The 25,739-nt window shown below is 37.3% G+C and overlaps 1 protein-coding gene across 1 annotated transcript in view; it reads left to right on the top strand.

Annotated features, from left to right (window-relative positions):
• The window catches only part of LOC150080948 (enoyl-CoA delta isomerase 2-like), a 126,007-nt gene extending 108,708 nt beyond the window's left edge, over positions 1-17,299 (top strand). The window contains exons 9-10 of the mRNA XM_090382008.1: positions 1,146-1,289; positions 16,722-17,299. Of these exons, the coding sequence (XP_090238134.1) occupies positions 1,146-1,289; positions 16,722-16,877 (300 nt within the window). The 3' untranslated portion in view covers positions 16,878-17,299. The remainder of the gene's footprint in view (positions 1-1,145; positions 1,290-16,721) is intronic.
• The last annotated feature ends 8,440 nt before the right edge of the window (positions 17,300-25,739 follow it).

Genomic DNA, 25,739 nt, shown 5'->3' on the forward strand with positions numbered 1-25,739 from the left:
GAAATTAACACTCAAACTGTATTTAGTAGTGTTAGAAAATTCATGCCACATGTTCTTACAATTATCAATAATCTGTCACAGTCGAAGAGTGAATTGCAAAGAAAATGCTCCAACATTTATGGAGGCCTTTTCCATATGCCTTAGGCTAGTGATTATAAACCATCCTGTTGTCAAAAATTTCATCCAGATAATCCAGGACAACTCATGCAGTATGGAACCCGCACTGTCCTGTTGAAACCAGTTGTCATCCATATCAACATAGTAGCCATATGGAAAAAACACAAAATTGTCCCTAATGACACTGAGGTAGACATCACCTGGTTGTTTCCATCGACAAATGCTGACTCTTAAAATGCTAATTATGGTGAGTGCACACTACACATTGACCCTTTGTCAACAATAACATGAGGCTTCTCCAGAGCCCAAAATTTTTGCATTTTGCTTACTCACATAGCAATCTAAATGAAAGTGCGGTTCATCAGAAAAGCAAACATTTATTTATTATGTGAAGTTCTCATAAGAGTGCACTCAGTTCTGTGGCAAACTGAACATGCTGTTCTTTTAGTGTTAGTGGCTAGATGAGCTGAATTTTAGTATAAGCAGACAAGTCTTTGATAGATCTTCCTTAAGGAAGAATACTGAAAGACATCTGCTGTGAAAGTATGCAAATTAATCCTTGGACTTTGTAGCAAAATTTCCTGAACTTCATCAACCTCTGTGACCTTTTTAATGAGGAGTTCAGCTGCATGACTTTTCCTGTCATCTAAAACACTGCCTGTTCTCTCAAATTGATCCACTCACCTCAAACTGTTTGTGATCTGTTGGTCTGTTATGCAAACTGATGTGTTCTCAGAATTTTCTTTGAGCAGAAACAATTGAGTTCCACTTCTGTATTATTCCTTGATGGTAAATACTTTTTGCTCAGTATACTGCTATTTTCTTTACTTCAGCTGGAGAGTATTCAGTATTGCTAACCAGATCTCCAAACCTTTCTTTGCAGAGTAATGATGTACAAAAAATTTGAAGATTGTGAAATTGCAAAAAAATATATAGTATTATAAATTAAAATCATCCTGTGTATATATATATATATATATATATATTAAGTTTTACAAATTATCAGAAATTTTTAAAATAACTTTCAGGCTAATGAAGTATTGATGTTTAATAAGAAACTAACAGCTGAAGAAGCCAAACAACGTGGTTTAGTAGCTGAAATATTTCCTCATAGTAGCTTTCAGAATGATGTGGAAGAATGCCTTAAAAAAGCACTACAGCTTTCAAAAAATGTAAGTTTGTTATATGATATTGAAATTGTGTTTTTTTATTATTATTTATTTATTTATTTTTTTTATTATTATTAAAGCCTAAGCTTTTATGTGTCTATGGACATCTAAATCAGTGATGAACAACATTTTATGTTGAAAGTAGCACATTATCATTTTGCTTGCTTTTCATATGAAGGCTGCAGAATGAAGTCTCTCCCAAGCTTTCATATGAAGGCCTGACAGAATTCTCAAATAACAGAATTTTTAGTTGACATAATTGATATAATATTTTGATTTTCTTACATGAAGTAATTATTATGATTAAAAACTTAAACTTCTTTAATAATGATTATAAAATTCAAAAAAGAAATCTAATATAATTTTGCACTTCCATATATCAAAAGCTAAACATTTTAGATTGCATGTGTGATATTTCTTGTAAATTATAAGATTGAATTTAGATTTACATTTGTAAGTTGATTCTGGTGCACTGTGTTAAAGTTTATTAATGTCACCTTTTACCCATAATACAGCCCATACACCTTTGGCATGGACTCCACGAGGTGTTGCAAGATTTCCTGTGGTTATGCTGCCCGTGCATTGCACAATGTGTCCAGTAACTCTTGCACATTATCAAGTGGATGGTAATAACATCAAATGTCTTTTTCCAAACATTCTCAGTTGGGTTGAGGTTGGGCAAGTTGGGGCAGCCATAGGAGAATGGAGAATTCATTGCCATGTCCCTAACCAATTAGCAACCTGCCAAGCTTTGTGGCATTGTCTTGTTGATAGACTCCAGAGTTGTATGGACACACTGTCATCTTGAAGAGGTGTCTTGGTCAGTTATAATAGAATGGTAGACATTCCCAATGAGTCATTGATTAATAATGATCAGAGGACCCAGGATATGCCACAAAAACAGCCCCCAAACCACAACATTACTGCCTCCAGCCTGCTGAGTGCTAACAGCACATTCAGGTGCCATGGCCTGGAGTTGCATTTCTTTGAATGCAGATACACCCATCAACATGATAGAGTTGAAATGGATTCATCAGACCATGCGACAGATTTCCACACATCAGTGGTTCAGTGTTGGTGCTGATATGAGGAAGTTCTCAAATCTCCAAATGTGAGGAAATTCAATTCTCCAAATTGAGGCAAAAGAAAACTTCAGTCTTTTTAAAATTTATTTGTCTTATTTCTTTCAAAAAAAAAAAGTCTACTGCTCCTATATTTGTCTTCATAGACACATTCACATATTTCTACTAAGGATTATCCTGACTTCTAATCTCAAATGGCAGGAGTACATAACAAATGATACTTCCTCTGTATCAAAAAAATTGGATTTTCATTTCCGCTCTCATCATTTCTAAACAACTATTCCCTCTGTACAAATCTGCCTTACCATGGAATATTGTTCCATATTTGGAGATACTACTGCCAAAACCTCTGAAGCTACTTGACTCTTCAAAAGAGGCCAATTAAATTAATTAACATCCCATCTCTTGCAAAGTCTCTCTGTTCTCTGTCTCATTAGATGTTCTTTTTCTGCTGCATGTTTTTCTATAGATATTTCCACGAGCACTGGTCGTCTGAATTGGCAACTGTAATTCTCACTCTCTCTCTCTCTCTTCCAAACCAATCTGAAATGTGCCACAACCAGCCTGCATCCTTTCATTGTACTTTTTTCCCCTTCTACTTCTCTTCTCTCTCTGGAACAACCTTCCTTCATACATATTTCCTCAAAATTACAATCTACAGAAATTAAAGTTGAATGTGGACAAGTATCTCCCTTTTTCTCAACCTTCAACCCATGGATGGTACTAAGTACTTTAAGTTCTAATACCTTTTGTGTTTGGGGATTTTATAAAATTATAAGAATAATAATCCCAGTGCTATTGTCTGCAAATCACAAATACACAAGTTGTGCTTTGTGACATAAGGTGTTATTGTTTTGGTAAGTGCAGACATCTGTTCTATAAAATTGCCAGGGTAGAGGAGACAGCATTATCTAGTTCATGGAGATTAGGCCCTTTATTTAGTTCCATACACTGTTGCCAGCAGACAGAGGCTGTATGACATGAAATACCTCCACCTCATACTCCATCAAACAAACTGTTCAGATAACAGAACTCATTTCATTTGAAAATGCATTTTAGCCTTTTATGCTTTTTCTCCTGAACCTAGATATCTTTATCTGATTGGAAGAGGATATACCTTGACTTATACAGTGCTGCTCCATTGAACCACAGTCCAGCTGTGGTATATTGAAGATTTGTGCACTGCAACTCAAGTTGCAAAATCTGTAGGATTATTGTGGGTAAAAAAAAAAAAAAAAAAAGTACATTTTGTTGCATGTTTTAGGAAAATTAGACTATGTAGGCCAAAAATCCATGCTGGGGGGGATTACGGATCACCTTAAGTTTTCCATTTTCTTCATGTTGACATGAGGATGTTTACTTTGTATGCAGTAATATGTGCTAATGGGTAACTTTCGCACCCTTCTAAAAGCCTACTGACCATTTACCACAACATATTCTGCTGCACAAGAGTGTGAACTACTAATATCTCCATGACCTCAGTTGAAAGCAATGTCTCATTACTCTTGGTATGATAGAATATTGCTTTAATATGCTTATAGCAAAGAAAAGTGAATTTATTGTCACATAAGTGCTTGAAGTTAATATACTAGGAGCGGTATCAAAGTAATGTCTCCAATTTTTTTTTTTCTCAGAAAATTCTTACAACTATGCCTTTTACATCAATTAGTCCTCAATCATTAAGAAACTTTTTTTCTACAAAGTCACCATTTTCTGTGCACTTCTGCCATTTCTGAGTCAGACGCTGTATTCCAATCCTATAAAAGTCCTTACCCTTGTTCCAAAGGGCTTTGCAACCACTATACTTGAGCTGGTCGTTGGCCGCAAAATGGATATCACAGAGTGCATCCTTCAGTGGGCCGAAGAGGTAATAGTCGGAAGGTGCAAGATGAGAGGCTATGAGAGGGATGAGGGAAAACAGTGCACCCCAGTTTTGCAATGGCTTCCATCTTGCACAGACTGGTTTGGGGTCATGTGTTGTCATGGAGAAGAACCTCATTAAAGTTTTTGTCCAGTTGAACTCTACTTTCAGCATTTCCACATATCGATTAAGGTACCACGCTTCAAGAAGTCCACAAGCAAGACCCTATCTTTGTTCCAAAACACTGTCGCCATAACTTTACAGACAGAAGGCTGTCTTTTGAACTTCTTGCATGGGAATTTTGATGGTGCCATTCCATCGACTGTCTATTCGTTTCAGGGTCATAATTGAAGTGCCTGAGTCGCAAAAGAGAACAGTCGATGGATTATTGGCTGCTGTAAAGGGATAAGAGGCGCCTCCATAGCCGGGTGGGCAGGAGCAGCAGTGCATAGCACACGCTTCTTGATTAGACCTGAGTTTGAGCCCGTGACCACCAAATATGGAGGAGAAAGGTCAGGGAATGACCACCGCGTATCCCGGAGCAATATGGCCTTAGTTGCTAATGCTCCTAAAAAACCAAATAACAAACAACAACAACAAAAGGATAAGTATTTTTAATATTTACTGTATTCTTCATTAATTAACATACTACATTGTGTTTTACAGAGATATTAAATAGGTTTAGTAGCATTCATTAGCTTCTTATTTTGAATTTAAATAGCAATTTTTGGAAGTTACGACTCCCAGTGTTGGTGCCAATATTGTTGAACAAGCTGCCATATTGTAGTCGATAATAAATAGCGTAACGTATATATATATATATCTCAAACTGATAGCGTAAGGTATAAAGTAAAACTAGATAGCGTAATACGAAGCACTGTATTAGGAATCTGTTAGCTTATTATAGTATTATCAATTAATCAAAAATAATATTAATCTTATTAAAATTCACTGTTAATTAAATTGTAATTAAGCAAAAATCATGACCCATACTAGAGCTGTGAAGCAAAGATCACAGACTAGCGAGAGTGCTGTGACTCGGGGGAGAAACGAAGGGGCCGAGTCTCCAATGCATCACAGTCTCAAAAAATGTGTGAAATGTTTGCTGAACTTTCTAAAGTGGGACATGATCTAGTCAAGCAGGATGTCTTTGTGTGTGCGTGCGCGCGCTAGATGCCTAGAATGTGAAGAAATTAGGTGCTAACTCAGCGTTTTGATAGGTGCCTATGAGAGCTTGAGGTGTAGGGTAATTGCCCTCAAAGAAATTAATATGAGGGGCCCATCAAGCTCACTCCTGTGCATCAGGCAACACAGAGGCAATCTCCAAGGCAGAATGTGCAAAGTCCCAAGGGAACTACTTATTGTTGGTGACTCTATTGTTAGGGAGATGAGGAATATACTATGCAAGAATATAGGTGGAACAGGACCAGGGTATGTCTGCCAGGGGCAAAAGTTGATGTTGCAGAGCAGATATCATCTTTTAATGGCACAAAAGCTGATATTGTTGAACACGTTGGAACTAATAACATTAAGAGTAAGAGATCTGGAGATTTACTCAACAAGTACAGGTCAATGTTGAAAAAAAAAAAAAAAAACGTGAGTTAGGTTTGAATGTGAAAGTGTCTACAATTCTGCCCAGACACGATAGGAGGGAGTATATGATGAGAGCCTTGTCGATCGATTCAGCCCTGGAGAGATTGTGCAAGGCTCAAGGGGTAGAATTTTTTTTAGCCTGGTCTATATGCTTGTTGACAGGAGAGACTGCTTCTACAGGGATTGGGTACACTTAAATAGAAAGGGTGAAAGAATATTTGCTGATGCTATCAAGGCAGTGTTAGGTGGGTCGGAAAACTCCTAGCTTGGGGGGATACACAGACTAAAAAGGAAATCACTTTTTCCTATGGCTGCAGAGGCTGCAGGCATAAGAAAAAGTGATTCTTGCACTGCTTCTGTTAGAATGAGCACAACCTGGAAAGCAAAGCAATGGAGATTTCCAGGACTGCTAGGAGTCATAGTGGAACAAATAAATACATGGGCTGTGTTAAGGTAACTAAGAGTAGAAACAGGTGCATGTATACTTGCATGTACACCAGTGCTAGGAGTATAGTTAATAAATTTGATGAGCTTGAAGTGCTAGTCAAGACATTAAAGGCAGATATTATTGGGATATCAGAGACATGGTGTCACAGACATAAGCAGTGCAGAATTGGAATTTGGGGAGTATAATGTGTACAGAAAGGATAGACAGGACAGGAAGGGAGGAGGGATTATGCACTTAGTTAAGAAACACACAAAATCTAAGGAAGTGCATCCAATTTATGTTGGTGGACAATGCAATATTCAATCTTTTTGGTGTGACCATAAGCACTGGGAAAGGAAAAATTAGAGTAGGTATGTGTTATAGGCCTAATGAATCTGATGAGTATAATTAGCATTTGTGCAGAGAAATAGTGGACCAGTAAATCAGAATGTCTTATATGGGGGATTTTAACTTTCCAGATATTGACTGAAACTTGTGGATTGGTCACTCACACACTAGCAATACTTTTCTGGATTTATTAGATGACTGTTTTCTACAGTAACACGTTCCAGAGGCAACCAGAGGGAGTAATACTCTTGATCTGATTATCAGCAGTGATTAAGAATTTGCAGATAAAGGACCCACTGGGTGACAGTGATCACAATATACTGATGTGGAAATTACTTAAAGATGTAACTACCATCAAGGCTAAAGGAAAGGGCTATTACTTTCGTAAAGGTGACTACAGGGGTCTCAGACAGTTTTTAAATTTTGTACAGTGGGATCAACTGATGATGTTCCCAATGTTTAATTCTAAATGGGTAGCCTTCAGGGACTTAATTTTGTAGGCTACTAGACTTTTCATTCCAACCAAGAAATGCTGTTCAAGATTTAGGCCTAAATGGATGTCAGATGAACTAATGAGGCTTGGGGCAGAGAAGAAAAATGTATAGGATGCATATAAAGTATCAGGTGACACAAAAGCCTATGGCAGATATAAACTAGTCTGTAATCAAGTCACAAAGGAGGTTAAGCAGGCAAAGGCAGATTACGAGAAATCCTTGGCAAAGGATGCAAAGAAAAACAGCAAAGAGTTCTTTACTTATGTAAACTCTAGAAGGAAAGGGATGAATCAGATTGGACCATTTACCATACATGGGTTGATTATAGATGATCATACTCAGGTAGCTGATAAACTGAATGAGTATTTTGCATCTACATTCACACATGAGGAGTTATTCAATGAGGGGAGTGCCGGAAGTTTATCAAACTCTAACGGGGAGCTCAGTGATTTTGTAATAACTGAGAGCAAAATAGAGTAGAAAAAAAATTGTTGAAGTGAAACCTAAAAAAGGCACCTGGGTGGACGGGATCTATCCAGTTATATTAAAGGAAGTAAGCAAACCCTTAGCCATAATTACAAGAGGTTCCTTGGACTCCGGGGAGGGCCCCCATGGACTGGAGATGTGCAAATGTATCACCAATTCCCAAAGGGGGTTCAAAAGGTGACATAATTAATTATAGACCTGTTATTTTAACTTGTGTTCCGGGGAAAATAATTGAATCACTGGTTAACGCATTGCAGGAATATCTAGACAAGACTGCAGTAATAGTTAAGACACAGCATGAGTTTGTTAAAGGAAGATCTTGTCTGACCAATTTGATTGGACACTATATGGTCACAAAGGAACTGAATGCTAAAAATAATTTTGATATCATATACTTGGATTTCAGGAAAGCTTTTGATACTGTTGCACATGGAAGACTGCTGAACAAATTGGAGAGGTATTGCATTAAGGGTAAGTTGCTACAATGGATAAATGGATGGTTGAGTGAGAGACGACAGAGAGTGGTAATCAATGGACACTGCTCTTTGTGGACAAATATTATTAGTGGAGTTTTCCAGAGTTCGGTGTTGGGCCCATTTTTGTTTTGTATATTTTTCAACGATATTGAAGGTATATCAGGTTCAATGTCCAAGTTTGCAAATGATACAAAGTTGGCAGAGTTGTTAACGACAGTAAAGACTCCAACTGGATCTAGATAAGTTGGGCAAATGGACTGAAAAGTGACAACTGAAGTTTAACATTGACAAATGCAAAGTACTGCATATGGGTAGCAATAACCCAAGAAAAACATACCAATATGGGTAGCAATAACCCAAGAAAAACGTACCAACTGTGTGGTACTACACTCAGGGAAGTGGCAAGTGAAAAAAGACCTGGGGGTAATTGTGCTGTCAAATATGAAATTTCCTGAGCAGTGCAGAGGGGCTGCCAGGGCAGGTCATGGAGTCTTGTCACTGATATATAGGAATTTTGCTAGCAGGGCAGAGAGGTGATTATCTCATTATACAAGGCAATGGTCAGGCCACACCTAAAGTACTGTGTACAGGTCTGGAGCCCTCATTTTAGGAAGGATGTAGAGATGCTAGAATGAGTACAAAGAAGGGCAACAAGATTGGTGAGGGGAACAAAGGGGTGCTCTTACCAAGAAAGGCTTAAGCTCTGCAAATTGCAGTGCCTGGAGATTAGGCACCTGCTAGGTGATCTGATTGAGGTGTATAAAGCTTTGAATGGTTTGAGCAAGCTGAATGTTGATGGGATTCTTCCTCTTGCTCAGATTAAGAACCTGAGGGGGCACAGATTCAAATTGAGGAAAGACAGTTGTAGAATAGATATGTGGAAATTTGCCTTTAGCCAGTGGGTGGTTGATTGGTGGAACACACTTCCATCTTTTGTTGTGGAAGTTGATAGTCTAAATAAATTTAAGGCTGAGTTGGACGGGCATTTGGAATGAATGGAGGGGTAAAATGGGAGGTTTTATATTTTTATTTATTTATTTTTTGACTGATGCTGCATAAACTTGTTTTCTTGCATCGTATGCCTCTACTAATGCTAATGCTAATAATGGTGGACCCAGGTTTTGGCACCTGTGACTATGTTTGAAAGAAAAATATAGCCATAATTATGAGAGCATGCTTAAATCAGGGGAAGTCCCCATGGACTGGAGATGTGCAAATGTTTCCCCAATTCACAAAGGGGGTTCAAAGGGTGACACAAATAATTATATACCTGTTAGTTTAACTTCTGTTCCGGAGAAAATAATAGGATCACTGGTTAAGGAGGTGATACAGGATCACCTAGACAACACAGCAGTAATAGTTCAGACACGGCATGGGTTTGTTAAGGGGAAGCCTTGTCTTACCAATTTCATTGGATGCTATGATGTTGTCACAAAGGAGCCGGATGCAAAAAATTTGATATCATATACTCAGATTTCAGGAAAGCTTTTGATACTGTTGCACATGGAAAACTGCATTGACAAATGCAAAGTACTCCGTATGGGTAGCAGTAACCCAAGAGAAACGTACCAGCCGTGTGGTACTACACTCAGGGAGGTGGAGAATGAAAAAGACCTGGGGGTAATTGTGCAGTCATATGAAGTTTTCTGAGCTGTGCAGACTGCTCAGAGTAAAGTATATAAAGCTTTGGGCTGCCAGAGCAGGTCATGGAGTTTTGTCGATGATATGTAGGAATTTTGCTAGCAGCGACAAGGAAGTGATTATCCCTTTGTATAAGGAAATGGTCAGGCCACACCTTGAGTACTGTATACAGATCTGGTGGCCTCATTTGGGGAAGAATGTAGAGTTGCTGAACGAGTACAGATAAGGGCAACAAGATTGATGTGAGGAGGAACAAAGGGGTGTGTGCTTACAAAGAAAGGTTTAAGTTCTGAAAGTTGCAGCATCTGGAGACTAGGCACCTGTGAGGTGAGCTGATCAAGGTGTATAAAGCTTTGAATGGTTTGAGCAGGCTCAATGCTGACAGGATACTTCCTCTTGCTCAGATTAAGAATCTGAGGGAGTATAGATTCAAATTGAGGAAAGTCAGTTGTAGAATAGATGTGCTGAAGTTTGCCTTTAGCTCATGGGTAGTTGATTGCTGGAACAGACTTCCATCTGTTGTTGTGGAAGTTGGGAGAGGGTTGTTTTTTTTTTTTTTTTTTTGTGGCTGATGCTGTATAAGCTTGCTTTCTTGCATCACAAGCTTCAACTAATTCTAAATCTAAGTCTGAACCTTTTATCCCACTCAGTGCATAACTTCAGGAAATATATCCTAGCAAAACCTCTCCTTCACTCTCATAGTGCTGGAGAAGTTCTGTACAGATGACTTTCTGGCTTCTTTGTGTTTGTCAGCATTTTCGGGACCAGCCGGGTGCAAACCTTGTAGCCTAGTTCCTTTATGATGGTTATCACAGCAGGTTTCCCTATACCTACTGCATTGCACAATTTGCATGTTGTGATGTGTCCCCTTGTCTGTCACTGACATTACTGGTCAGCCACTTTAGGGCTAGTCAAAAATGTCACTTTCCTTACTCTTAAAATGTCTTACCCAATGTCTAACCATACTCATATCTACGGTATTATTGCCAGAAACATTTTTAATATGCGTATGAATTTCAATAGGCGTCACTTCTTCCTTGGTGAGAAATTCAATCACTGCTCTTTGCTTGATACTTGCTGTTTGAACTATCAGTGACATGCAATATAATCTGTGGTGGCACATTTGAAAACAAAAAATTTGGAGGCATTACTTTTGTACTGATCCTTGTAATATGATATTAATGCAGAAAATTAATGCTTCAATTCAGGGTTATACTTGGAAAGGTGCAGTTCTCCCACCTGATTACCATGATACTGTAATAATCAAAATTAATAAAATCAGAGTATCAAAAATGTTTAGGGCTGAAAGCTTAGTCTATGAGAAATTTACTAGACAAACAAGTTAGTGTAAAGTTTCATTTTAATTCATAGTAAATCACTGAATTAGGTGAAATGGCATTGTTTTTGTTACATCTCATATTATGACTTTCTTCACAATGAGTTGCCTGTTATTACACTATCTTGAATAAGCAATGCTTCCCCAGTAGAGAAGACTAGTGTTACTTATTCTCTGCAGATACCAACATCCATATATACTGAAACTTGAAACTTGATCTCTCATCGGTGGGCAGGTAGGTACCCCAGTGATATGAGTGACAACCCAGTTAAGAACTTTAACTCCGCAATATGAGAAATGCCAGACAGTGTGCGATGGTAAAGTCTATGAGAGCTTGAAGGGTAGGGTAGTATGCCCTCGAAGAAATTAATATGAGGGGCCCGTCAAGCTCTCAGCTGCCCAACTCAACGGCAGAGCTCACTCTTGGGCATCAGGCAACACAGCGGCAATCTCCAAGGCAGAATACGCCGGTCCCAAAGGAACTAGTTATTGTTGGTGACTCTATTGTCAGGGAGATGGGGAATATATTGTGTAAAAAGGATAGATGGAACAGGATCAGGGTATGTCTGCCAGGGACAAAAGTTGATGATGTTGTAAAGCATATATCATCTTTTCAGGACACAAAAGGTGATATTGTTGTACACGTTGGCACCAATCACATTAAGAGTAGGAGATCTGCAGATTTACTTAACAAGTACAGGTTAATGTTGCAAAAAAGTCGTGAGTCAGGGTTAAATTTGAAAGTGTCTGCAATTCTGCTTAGACACGATAGGAGGGAATACATGATGAGAGCCTTGTCAATCAATTCGGCCCTGGAGGGAATGTGCAAGGCTCAAGGGGTAGAATTTTTTTTCAGCGTGGTCTTTGCTTGTTAACAGGAGACACTGCTTCTACAGGGATGGGATACACTTAAATAGAAAGGATGCAAGAATATTTACTGATGCTATCGAGGCAGTGTTAGGTGGGTCAGAAAACTGCTAGCGTGGGGGGGAATTCACAGATTAAAGGTTAAATGCAGCTGCAGGAAGAGTTGAAGGTGATTCTTGCACAACTTCTATTAGAATAAGTAGCTACCTGGAGCAAGGGGTGCTGGGGGTTTCAGGGACTGATGCAGTCATCGTGCCATCACTAATAATTGATAACTAATAATAAGGATAGGTACATGTATACTTGCATGTATACCAATGCTAGAAGTATAGTAAATAAATTTGATGAATTTGAAGTGTTGGTCAAGACATCAAAGGTGGATATTGTTGGGATAGCAGAGACGTGGTCTCACACAGATATATGGAATGCAGAACTGGAATTTGGGGAGTACAATGTGTACAGAAAGGATAAACAGGATAGGAAGGGAGGTGGTGTTATGCTGTTAATTAAGAAAAACATAAAATCAAAAGAAGTGCATCCAGTTAATATAGATGAACAGTGCACTGTTGAGTCAGTTTGGTGTGACTTAAGCACTGTGAAAGCAAAAATAAGAGTAGGAGTGTGTTATAGGCCTAATGACTCAAATGAGTACAATTAACAATTGTACAGAGAAATAAAGTGCGCTAGTAAATCAGAATGTCTTATAATGGGGGATTTTAACTTCCCAGATATTGACTAGAACTTGTGGGTTGGTCACTCACACACTAGTAAGACTTTGTGGATTTATTGGATGATTGTTTTCTACAGCAGCATGTTCGAGAGGCAACCAAAGAGAGGGTAATACTCTTGATCTTGATCTGGTTATCAACAGTGATCATTCGTGTATTAAGAATTTGCAGATAAAGGAACCACTAGGTGGCAGTGATCACAGTGTACTGATGTGGGATTTACTTAAAGATATAATTACCATCAGGGGTAAAGGAAAGGGTTTTTGCTTCTGTAAAGGTGAGTACAGTGGTCTCAGACAGTTCTTAAATTCTGTACAGTGGGATCAACTGACGATGTTACCAACAGTAAATTCTAAGTGGGAAGCATTTAAGGAATTAATCATGGATGCTACTAAAAGTTTCATACCTATTAAGAAATGTTGTTCAAGGTTTTGGCGTAAATGGTTATCAAATGAACTAATGAGACTCGTGACAGAGAAGAAAAATGCATGGGATGCATATAAATTATCAAGCGACTCAGAAGCCTATGGCAGATATAAGCTAGTCTGTAATCAGGTCACAAAAGAGGCTAGCCAGGTGAAGGCAGATTATGAGAAATCTTTGGCAAAATATGCTAAGAAAAACAGCAAGGATTTCTTTACTTATATAAACTTTAAAAGGAAGGGGGTGAATCTGATTGGTCCACTTGATATCGATGGTTCGACTGTTGATGATCCTGCTCAGATAGCAAACCAACTTGAATGAGTATTTTACATCTACATTCACACATGAGAAGTTATTAAGGTTTTGACAATGGCAGAAGGTTATCAAATTGTAGCAGGGTGCTTAATGATTTTGTAATAACTGAGAACAAAGTGAAGGAGAAATTGTTGAAGTTAAACATACGAAAGGCACCTGGGGTGAATGGGATCTATCCCATTCACCCCAGGTTATTAAAAGAGGCGACAAAGCAACTAAGCAAACCCTTAGCCATAATTATGAGAGCATCCTTGGACTCAAGGAAGGTCCCAACGGACTGGAAATGTGCAAATGTATCCCCAATTCACAAAGGGAGATTGAAGGGTGACACGAATAATTACAGACCAGTTAGTTTAACTTCTGTTCCTGGTAAAATAATGGAGTCACTGGTTAAAGATGCATTGCCGGATCATCTAGACACGACTGCAGCAATAATTCAGACACAGCATGGGTTTGTTAAGGGAAAGTCTTGTCTGACAAATTTAATAGGATATTATGATGTGGTTACAAAGGAACTGGATGCAAAAAATAATTTTGATATCATATATTTGGATTTCAGGAAAGCTTTTGACACTGTTGTGCATGGAAGACTATTGTGCAAATTGGAGCAGAATGGTATTAAGGGTAAGTTGCTACAATGGATAAAAAGGATGGTTGAGTGGGAGAAGACAGAGGGTGGTAATCAATGGGTGCTGCTCTTTGTGGACTAATGTTATTAGTGGAGTCCCACAGGGTTCGGTGCCGACCGGGCTAGCCGAGTGGGTAAAGTACCTGCCCGGCAAACCAAAGGTCGCGGGTTCGATTCCCGCCTCGGGCTTGGATCAAAGTACTGCAAAAACCTTGGGAGGTGCAATATGGCCACAGAAGCCGATGCGCCAACAACTACCAAATCAAAAAAAAAAAAAAAAAACAGGGTTCGGTGTTAGGTCATCTGTTGTTTTGTATATTTATCAATGATATTGATGAAGGTATATCAGGCTTAGGGTTGAAGTTTGCAGATGATACAAAGGTTGGCAGGGTTGTTAATGGCAGTAATAGCAGTGTGCTACTGCAACAGGATCTAGATAATTTGGGCAGATGGGCTAAGAAGTTGCAACTGAAGTTTAACCTTGACAAATGCAAAGTACTGCATATGGGTAGAAGTAACCCCAGAGAAATGTACCAACTGTTTGGTACTACACTTAAGGTGGCAGAAAATGAAAAAGACCTGGGAGTAATTGTGCAGTCAGATATGAAGTTTTCTGAGCAATGCAGACAGGCTGCTAGGGCAGGTCATCGGGTTTTGTCAATGATATATAGGAATTTTGCTAGCAGGGAAAAGGAGGTGATTGTCCCTCTGTATAAGGCAATGGTCAGGCCACACCTTGAGTACTGCGTACAGGTCTGGAGGTCTCATTTTAGGAAGGATGTAGATTTGCTTGAGCGTGTACAGAGAAGGGCAACAAGATTGGTGAGGGGAATGAAGGGATCTTCTTACCAAGAGAAGCTTAAGTTCTGCAAATTGCAGTGGCTGGAGACTAGGCACCTGCGCAGTGATCTGATTGAGGTGTATAAGGCCTTGAATGGGTTGAGCACTCTGAATTCTGATTGGAACTTTCCACTTGTTCAGATTACGAACCTAAGGGGGCATAAATTCAAATTAAGAAAAGACAGATGTAGAATAGATGTGCGGAAATTTGCCTTTAGCCAGCGGGTGGTTGATTGCTGGAACAAACTTCCGTCTGTCATTGTGGAAGTTGGTAGGTTAAATAAATTTAAGGAGGAACTGGACAGGCATTTGGAGGGAATGGTGTGATTTTTTTTTTTTTTTTGGCTGATGCTGCATAAGCTCATACACTTGCTTTCTTGCATCACATGCCACTACTACTACTAAAAATGGTTTAGAGTTAAATGCCTCAGTCTATGGGGAAATTTACTAGACAAACAGGTTAGTGCAAAGCATTGTTTTAGCTTGTAGTAAATCACTGAAGTTGGTGAAATGGTATCATTTTTGTTAACATAAGTAGTATTAGTCTTCTCTACTGGGGAAGCATTGCTTATTCGAGGTAGTGCGCAATAATGGATAACTTGTGAATACATTCACAATATGAGATGTAACAAAAACTACTATTTCGCCTACTTCCTTGATTTACTATGAACTGAGATGATGCTTCACACTAAATTTTGTGAAATCTTAAAGGTATATCTTTTCACTGCTGAGGATGATTGTTGTTTATCTATAAAATCATAAAATAAAAAAAATAACACAATGCTGACCCTCACTAGTGCAAATGCACAGCTCCTCGCCCAAAGAGAGGTGTCCTCACACTCACCAAGGTATGAATGACACTTTTCATAATAAATAAATGAAATACAGATAGGAATTCATCTGATGAGCCTCATCTCCTCAAGGAGACAAGCACTTGTGAAATCTGAAAGGTTTGCATTGTTGAGGATGAACGTTGCTGCCTTTTTATTTATATATATATATTTATTTATTTTTTTTTTATTAGAGTATTTTAGTACATGAACAGTAGGATTTCAACTTGCCAAGTTATAGCCCTAACTGCAACATTAATTTTCCACATTTATTTCACAGAATATTTAGTGGTTTTTTTTACAATACTTTTGGAAACATAATCATGTTTGTCTTTTATAATAAAAGTGCTTTTTGATACAGACATAACAAGATCCGTGGGATTGTTTTGTTCCTCCTACCTCCCCTTTGATTTTTAAGACATGTTCAACTCTACTTTGCAGTTTGAATGCTTGACTACCCCTTGCTTGCTTTATAACTTCATAATTATTTTTTATGCTAATTCTGTTTAGTTATGATTTCATTTTAAATGTTTGCATTTAATTTAGACCTGTTGATTGGCTCGGTCAATGTTCAAATTTGCATTTTATTTGTTACATTTGTTTATTTAATCTACAGGAATGGTGGCCATGGTATCTTATGATTTTCAACTTAGTTTCTATAATATTTCCTTTCTGTGTTTGATCGTATAGGACCATCCTTTGACATGTATCTGGAAGAATTCAGTCACTGAAATAAGTTCCTTTTTAGAGTTCACAAGTGCTGATGTCTCCTTGAAAGAGATGGTGCTTGTGAGTTCCCTGTCTTTATTTATTATGAAAGTGGCATTCATACCTTGATGGGTATGTGGGTGTCTCCTTGGGTAAAGAATCTCTCTCTCTCTCTCTCTCTCTCTCTCTCTCTCTCTCTCTCTCTCTCTCTCTCTCTCTCTCTCTCTCTCTCTCTCTCTCTGTCTGTCTGTCTGTCTGTCTGTCTGTCTGTCTGTCTGTCATAAATAGTCTTGGAGACAACCACATTTGTGTTTATAATAAAATTAAATACATGATTCATTTACATTTCCAGACAATGATCTATGCAAAGAAACTATCTAGAGACTTAGAAAGAGAAATACTACACAAGGTAAATGCTGAAGAATGTGAACGACTTGTAGAACGATGGCAGTCACCAGAGTGTTTAGAGGCTCTCATGAAATTTTTTCAGAGAAAACCAAAACTCTGAATAAAAGAAATTTATTATTTTTTTACAGGTACTTTGTGATATAGAATGTTAATCATGTAACTATTCAGTATGATCTTATTGAAATCCACTTTTTATACTGTATGGAAGAAATATTTGATTTTGTAACAGTTGTTTTATAAATTTAATACTAGGATATCACAGGATTATATATGACGTTTCATTATGATTAATATTGCAGGTATAAGATAAAAAATCATACACACCCGTTAAAGTCATTAGAAAAAACGGTGGCATAGCTGCCAACTCTGGATTTACAACAGAGAATCCATCTTTTTGAATCAATTTTACCTGTTCTCTGTCTCACCTGTTGTACTAGAGTTGATACCATGACTTTGCAAAAGTCTATGGTACCAACTCATATGGTAATAGTAAAACATTAAAATTGAACTTTTTAAGCATTACAGTGAATTTTTTCTTAATTTCATAAAAACTTGTTCAGTTAGCCAAAGAAAGGGGAAAAAAAACTTCATTCTACAAATTTTCATTTTTAATGTGATGCATTGCATTACTGCCCAGGATATTCTCTCAATTTAGCAAGCTGTAAAAATTAAGAAAAATATAAATAAAATACTACTACTAATAATAATAATGTGACAGTTATTATTATTACTACTGCTAAGAGTCAAGTTTTGCATGTGAATGGATGGAGATGGAAAAGACATGTAGGCACTTTACCTAAAAAGTAGAAGTGCCTAAAACATTCACTTATTAAAATTTCTTTGTTTAATTTTGTCATCCACAAGATCAACCTGTTCGCAGAGCAACACTTGTTGCACAAGGCCAGGAGGAGCAGTTCAATGCACATGTGCAAAATGTTAATTTTTTGTTCGAGAATTGGCATCATTGCTCTGTAGTTTGTTGACACACTTGCTGTCAGTTTTTAAGGCTCTCATTCAAACCAACTGCACTTTGGTTTGAATGCTCGCCTACATATTGTGTAGGTGAGCATTCAAATTTTTTATAATTCGCAAACAGCTCGGATTCCCAGAATTTCAGATTGTTACTTGCTTGGCAATGAAGGCACCCTGAAATACATGTTGCTAGCTCACTCTGTTGTGCACTCTCTCACTTGGCAATGTGTAGTACCCTTAGTTGGTCTTGAGCAAAGGTTTCATAGCATTATCTCTAGAAAACAGCAAACCAGTCAAAGAATACATGCTATTATAGGCAAAATATGCTGATGCTTCAGTCTTAGTTGTTTGGCACTTAATACATACCATCACCTTTTGAGAATTGTGTTATTTGATCTTTTTTTTTTTTTTTTAAGAATGGTGCTCATTATTCTTTTCAACCACACTATGAAGATGAGCAAAAAAAAAAAAAAAAAGTGGTGCAAGTTAACTTGGAGAACATTACATTCAGGCATCAGCTATACAGTAGACTTTCAGAATAACAGTACCTTCGGGGATTCAAGTGCTGTTATTTCAGTTTTTCCATTATCTAGAAAGTTGTATTTTTAATATATTTACTGCAGAAATAACGAAGCTAAATAAGAAATAGACGGATTAAGAATGCAGTTTTGTTAACTGCACATAAAAAAAAACAAACGATGATCCAATGTTATATTCTGCCACCATTAATACAACCTATTTACGTCCCATTCTATTTCCTTTATTAAATAAGTTTAATCTGTGCAGGTAGCACAATGGTATCGTCGCCATCCTACCCGCACTGGGTGGAAAGGGCCCAGGTTTGAATTCTATCAATGACGCGAGGAACTTTTATGGGCTTTTTTTCACTCCGTGGCTGAGTTAATAACTCACTGGCATAAATAGCAAGAGTTTTTCATCCAGCAAAACAGTCAGATCAACCAGAGAACACACGCAATTTACAGACACAGTTCACATGAGTATATGAATTAACTTTGTGTGACAATGTAATAGTTTGGATTATATCAATTTTTTCACTAAGCTTGAATGTTGTTCTTCTCTGAATGAGGTTTATTAACTTTAGGAGCTGTAGTGAGGGGTTTTAATTTAAAATAAATGTAAAACAGCAGTATAATCTGTGATATAAGTACAGAATTTTCACACCCACTTTGCTAAAACAGAGAAAAAAATGGAAAAATATATCTTCATCAACCCCCCCCCCCAAAAAAAACCAAGGTTCCATTGTCTGCCAACAAGGTCTTGTTGCTAGTCTTCTGGAACTCTAAAGGTATATCATACTCACAGATTATCTCCCAAGAGACTACTGCATCACTGGGTGGTATTATAGAAACCTTCCAAAAAAGTTAAGGGAAGTTATCAAGTTGAAGATACAGAGAAGGGTAACGAGATTGGTGAGGGGAACAAAGAGGTGCTCTTACCAAAAAAGGCTGAAGTTCTGCAAATTGCAGCATCTGGAGACTAGGCACTTGCAAGGTGATCTGATTCAGGAGTTTAAGGCTTTGAACGGTTTGAGCAAGCTTGATGCTGATGGGATTCTTCCTCTTGCTTACGCTTGAGGGCGAATAAATTCAAATTGAGGAAAAACAGTTGCAGAATAAATGTGTAAATTTGCCTTTAGCCAGCGAGTGGTTAATTGCTGTTACAAACTTCCGTCTGTCGTCGTGGAAGTTGATAGCTTAAATGAATTCAAGGAAGAACTGGAAAAATGTTTGGAGTGAATGGGAAATTTTTTTTTTTGGCTGATGCTGTATAAGCTTGCTTTCTTGCATCATATGCCACTAGAATTTACTTTCAAAATGGTGAATTTAAATACAGTAATCAAATGATTTACTGTTTTCTTTTTTCAGCACTGCAACACATCTGTGCTGTATTAAAGATCAGATCCCAATGTGCCATTAGCTGGAATGTCCCATTATTTTTAGTGCCATTATTTCAACGGTCTACTGTATATTGGAAGAGAAAAATACTTTTACTGTGCCCTCTTCATGTAAATGAGTGGTGGAATTAGCCGTATGCATCCAGGTGATAATTTGACACTGTTCTACTGCAGTGGTGAAACTACAGTAACACTTGGTCTCTCACTGCGCACATGCCCAACAATTCAGAAGAACAAACTGTTGTTTTTCAGCATAGTTGTTAAAGAAATATAGCGTGGGCCTGCTCGAGTATTTTGCAGCACCACCAGAATTCTTAGTTTCACCTCCAATATTTCGCTTCTTTATTTTTTAAGGTAAGATTTTATATCAGCACGACCACAGAGTCCACTATTTAAAAATGCCATGTTTCGTTATCAAGGTTTTTTTTTTTGTTGTTGTTGTTGTTGAATGTCCACCCCTTTTAATATTGTCCTTATAAATACATTTGTGCATAGGGATTTTACAGACTGGGGATGAAATCATTTATTGTTCAGTTATGTCAATATTTATGAAGGGCTTCTGTTTGCTTGATTGCTTGTTTATTTAAGGCATGAAAGAAAACAGTACAATATGATATCAATAAGTAGTTCAGGAGTAAGTGGAATATAGTTTATAGTGAGGCTTTACCATATCCTTGTACTTAAGACAGTGTTAGATGTAAAATATGAGTGTTGGTATTTATTGATATAATGTTAATTACTCTGCTAAAATAACAAAGTTGTATTATTAATTTTAACATCATATATTGAGAAAAAGAGCTTTACATGAAAATTGGAACAAAACATGTCTCCAAACAAGTTTTGAGGATATCAGAACATTACACCCAAATTCAGGACAGTCCCGAAAAAATGTGACGCCTGGTCACCCTGCAGATGCATGGCTGTAAAGATAGCTAAAAAAGTCTCAAATTGAGTTATTCTTTTGGGAATGTGAAGTAATAATTGTTTCTGTAAACATGGATTTTCAGATAGCCCCATAACCAAAAAATCTGCTGGGTGAGGGTCAGTGATTGTGGTATCTTAGAGTTATTGAATTTCCTGCCAATTATTTTCGAATGTCATGAAGCAGCACAAAACTAAGTGGATGGGACTGTATATGCTTATGCTCTTACTCACGAAGGTTGTTTTGAAACCAGTAACTATCTTTTAGAGGTTATATGAATAACTGATCTTTATTAGTGCTGTCCTGTAATTTGTTAGCTTCCACTCATAAGCACTCTTCAAAAATTTTATCATCGTAACTACACCATGGTCACCTTTGAAGATGGAAGGTTTTCTGAACTGATGCAGATTATCATTATCTGCAAATAAAATGTGATAATTGTGAGGGTTCATTCTGTCAGTGCAAAATGTACTTTATCAATCTATAACTTGGTTACTGAGCAAGGTGGTTTTGTTTCACTTTTATTCTGTATCCACTGGACAGAGGTTGCCTTCAGGTATATCTATTAGTTGAATTTAATTTACTATGTTCCTGTAAATAATAACAAAAAAATTAGAAAAAAGAAAGAAAAATGAAAAATATAGGATATCATGAACATAAGTGGCTGCATAACAATATCTAACAACACATGTAACCTATAAAAGCAATATAAATTACAAAATAAATGTGGAAAAACAGGGAGGAAACAAATATAAAAACATGGTAGGAATATGTAAAAAATTAATTTTAAAAATATTAAATATAAGGCAAATATGCCAAAATTATAAGCCAACTGATAAATTTTGATTGGCACCAACTTGATAATGCTGAGGCCAAAAAATGTGAAATATCACAAGGATGACAAAATAAACAAACCACTAAAGAAAATAGATGCCCTGGATGTCAGCTGTGAATATTACTGCATATTCACGGAGATTGGATTTTTTTGTTGTTTGTTTCTTCGCTATTTTTCTGCTTTTGTTTTTCTCTCTAATTTATATTTCTTATATATATAAATATATAAGAAAGGAACATATACAAGGAGGAATCAAGAAGTTCATACCCTGACCTAGATAAAACATCAATAGGAAGATGCCGTTTTTAATAAGTAGTCTACATATTCAATAACTAATGTGAAATTTCATTCCCTAGGTGATCGTACACCAGAGGTGGAGCCCAGAATCTGAGGAAGGACGCTATAGTTGACAAAGTGGAGTATTGAGCAGTGATCAAGTTACTGCATTTGCAGGGCAAGAAAACTCAGGAAATTGACAAAGAAATTAGTATGGGCAGAATTTTCCATCCTATGGCACTATAAAAAAATGGGAACGGGAGTTCCAGTGCAATCGTACAAGTGTCTGACAAGCTACGAGAAGGAAGGCCATTAACATCCACAGACAGTGAGATGGTTGCAAAGGTTGAGTAGCTGGTACTGAGACAATTCATTTCATTGCAAATGCATTTCGTGTGACAATTCATTTCATTGCAAATGCAGTGGGAGTTAGTTGTGCGTCTGCCCATAGCATTTTACATGACCATCTGCATATCTAAGGTCTCAACCAATGGGTTCCAAGATTGCTTTTCAGAAGCAATGTTCTCACAAACTGTTGGATTTCTGTAATGTGGATGTTAAGAACTTTTTGATCGGTTGGTTTCATCTAACACCGTCTGACTTGTTTCGAGAAATGAAACCATTGCATGGATGCCGCTTTGATTCGTCTCACAAAGTCAACAATGAATTGGAATCGTGGTTTCAGGCAAAAAGTGTGGACTTCTATGATCAAGGTATTAAACAACTGATCCACAGATGGGAGAAATATGTTACTATACATGGAGATACAAAGAAAAGGATTAAAGTTCCTGTGGAGCTTCACCTTTCTGGGAGTGTTATTTCTAGGTAAGGGCAGTGGTGAGCTATAGTGGGCTCGCGAGAGCCCATTGTTATTTTTTTTTTTTAAATTTGCGAGCCCATTGTTGAGACGATCATTTATTTTATCCTAATGGAATCCTAAATGCGCAATTATTGAGTATCCAGAGCCGAAACTGCGGTGGGGCGAACGGGGCCCCATTCCCAGCATTTTAATGGCGCAATCGATCGGTTATGTATTTTAAAATTACTTCATTTTTGATTTAATTACTGTCGGACCTCTGTTTAACCAACTTCTTTATACCGAATTTTTTAAAATTGCCCTTGGTAATTACATTTAAAATGTAGTTTCTGTAGAACGAAAATTATTTCCATGCAATGAACAAATTAGGAGAGAACATTGTATGCATTGTTCTCACCTCTGGCCTTTAGGTACGTAATTAGAAAGAGCGAATTAAGGGTGAAAGGGATTACCGTTCCACAACGTTAGTGGTGGCCGTAAAACTTATGCAGTTGCATTCCAAGAAGTCGCGCTAGTCAATATGCTTTCCATAGCCAGTCAGAGGATTAAGAAGCCTCTGGTCAACCTGTGTTGTGGTTCCTCTTTACTCCAACAAACGGGCTTATGTTTTTCGGAGAAGTGAGTGATCCGTGCCTTCCAGTAAATTTCTCCTGTCTATGTTTACATGGTCACAGTAGCTGAATATCTGAGTGATTCCAATATTTTGCAGTATTCAAATGACAGTAGCAACGTATGGGGAGGGGACTGAGGAAACTAATATTATATAAACTTTATGAAGATGAAATGCTGACGGATTTTGAAACTGTCGAGCCTTTCACTGCGTAGAAAATGTTCTAAAATATAATGGCATACAGGCAATAATTAAAAAAAAAAAAAAACTATTACCAATCTCCAAAAAACGCACGAATTAATGATGATTGCTAAAGAACTTGATGTGGAAACTACAAAGATCGGTCGTGTGTTTGGGCTACGAAGAGCAGCTTGTAGCTTGCGAATGGTAATTGCGAGTTAAGGGAATTAACCTGCATTGTGCAAACATTTTGAATCAGAGGCTGCCGTAGCCCAGTGGTCAGGTGCGCGAGTGCATAAATACACGTGCCTTGAGTGACCCAAGTTCAAGCACCGTGACTGCTGAATACGGTGCTGTTTCTTGTATTCTCTCTACCTTGTGAACTCCTCTGACCGTGTAGTCTCCCTGGAGTATAAACAGAAAATTTATTTTTATTTGGGATTGTTAAAGCCACTTAAATCTGGAATTTCTTAACCATTTAGCACTAATGATCAACGTCTGCAGGAGCTCTTACATTTCAGAAGCTTTACAGATTCACTATGGCAAAAGCAGATAAATTAATTATTCGAACTATCAATGCTATTGCTAATTTGAAAAATTCTGAAGGAAAATATGAAGCTAAAATTGAGTTTGTTTGTTGTTTGGTTTTTAGGAGCATTAGCAACTAAGGCCATATTGCTCCGGGATATGCGGTGACCATTCCCTGACATTCCCGCATCCTCCGTATTTGGTGGTGACGGGCTCAAACCACGGTCTAATTAAAATTGAGAGCATGGTGAAGTGGGAAGAATTTGAAGGAATCAAAATCGAAGGTAAGAACAGTAAAATTACCTTGTGACAAGTTATTAAATGCATTGTTTTATCCAGGATAAGTTATTAATGCAACAGGGTGATTTTAAATTAAAGAAAATAATCATACCATTGAAAGAAATTTTAAACAAATTCTACGGGAAATCGTGGAAGAACTTTCGTCTCGGTGGCAAGACTGTGAAAACCGAATAAGAAATTTGTTTTCTGATAAAATATGAAATAAAAATTAATGATTTTAGAGATTTTGTTGAAGACAGTATCTATGAAATCGAGTGAAATTCCCTTTACAATTAAGAAAGCCAGAAATATCTTTGAAACCATTGTGATTAACAGTGCTTAAACTGAGCGAGGTTTCAGCGTAACGAATAATATCGTGTGAATGAATGAATAATGTTGAAAATGAAACACATTGCAGATTATGATGACCATACATCTAAATGGAAAACCATTGCCTTAATTTGATCCGGATCGTTATGTCAATATTAATAAAGAAGTAAATTTCATATGGCAATTTTTAAAAGAAAATTTTCTTGAATTCGGGAATTTTTGTAATATGTGATTTTTGTGTACCTTTTCTAGAACAGTTTGTTTTTTATGTAATATTTGTTTTTATATTCTAGAATGTTTTGTGATAATTCGTTATTTGTAATATGGGAAATATTTTTATTTTTTATTTGAAATATTAAAATTTTATCATGAAAAAAATGTATCCATTATATTTCCGTAGTTGTAAAAAAAAAAGAATAAAAAAAGTCGCGTATCTTCCGAGCACGAGCGGTAGATGGTTTTATGTGAAACATCCTTTGGGGGGGGGGTACCTACCGAGTAAATCTGATCGGTCACTGAAGTGACGTCACTTCAGTGACCCATCAGATTTACTCGGTAGGTACCCCCACTCCCCTCCAAAAGGATGTTTCACATCAAAAAGTCGGCAAAAGCGCGAGCCCATTGTTAAAATATTCACAACTCACCACTGGGTAAGGGTATGAACTTTTGATACCCCGTCGTATAAATCACCTTGTATACCCACTTCGAGGTGATCTGATTGAGGTGTATAAGGCTTTGAATGATTTGAGCAAGCTCAATACTGTTGGGATTCTCCCTCTTGCTCAGATCATGCACTTGAAAAGGCATAAATTCAAATTGAGAATACAGTTGCAGAGTAGGTTTTGGGGAAATTTGTCTTTAGCCAGCGACTGATTGATTGCCAAAACACTTCCATCTGGCATGGAAGTTGATAGCGTAAATAAATGCAAGGAAGAACTGGACAGACTTTTGGAGCGGTTACATGGGAAATTTTTATAGGTTACATGGGAAATTTTTTTTTGTTTTGGCTGACTGTATAAGCTTGCATCATATACTAATGCTAATAATTGAGCATTGCGATTTTTGCATATTTATTGATATAATTAATTAAAATTAAATAATTTGAGTAATAATGAGTTATTACTCATAATTTCAATGGCACAATAGATTTAATTATATCAGTGTGTGTGTGTGTGTGTGTGTGTGTGTGTGTGTATATACACATACACACACTTACTAGCTCTGTGGAACCACTCCCAGATAGGCAAGTAGTTATGCAAATTACATATACAGAAACCTCAAATAACATATACAGGTAT

Source organism: Mastigoproctus giganteus, chromosome 9 (assembly GCF_048544385.1).
Source record: "Mastigoproctus giganteus isolate SK-2022 chromosome 9, ASM4854438v1, whole genome shotgun sequence".
NCBI lineage: Eukaryota > Metazoa > Arthropoda > Arachnida > Uropygi > Thelyphonidae > Mastigoproctus > Mastigoproctus giganteus.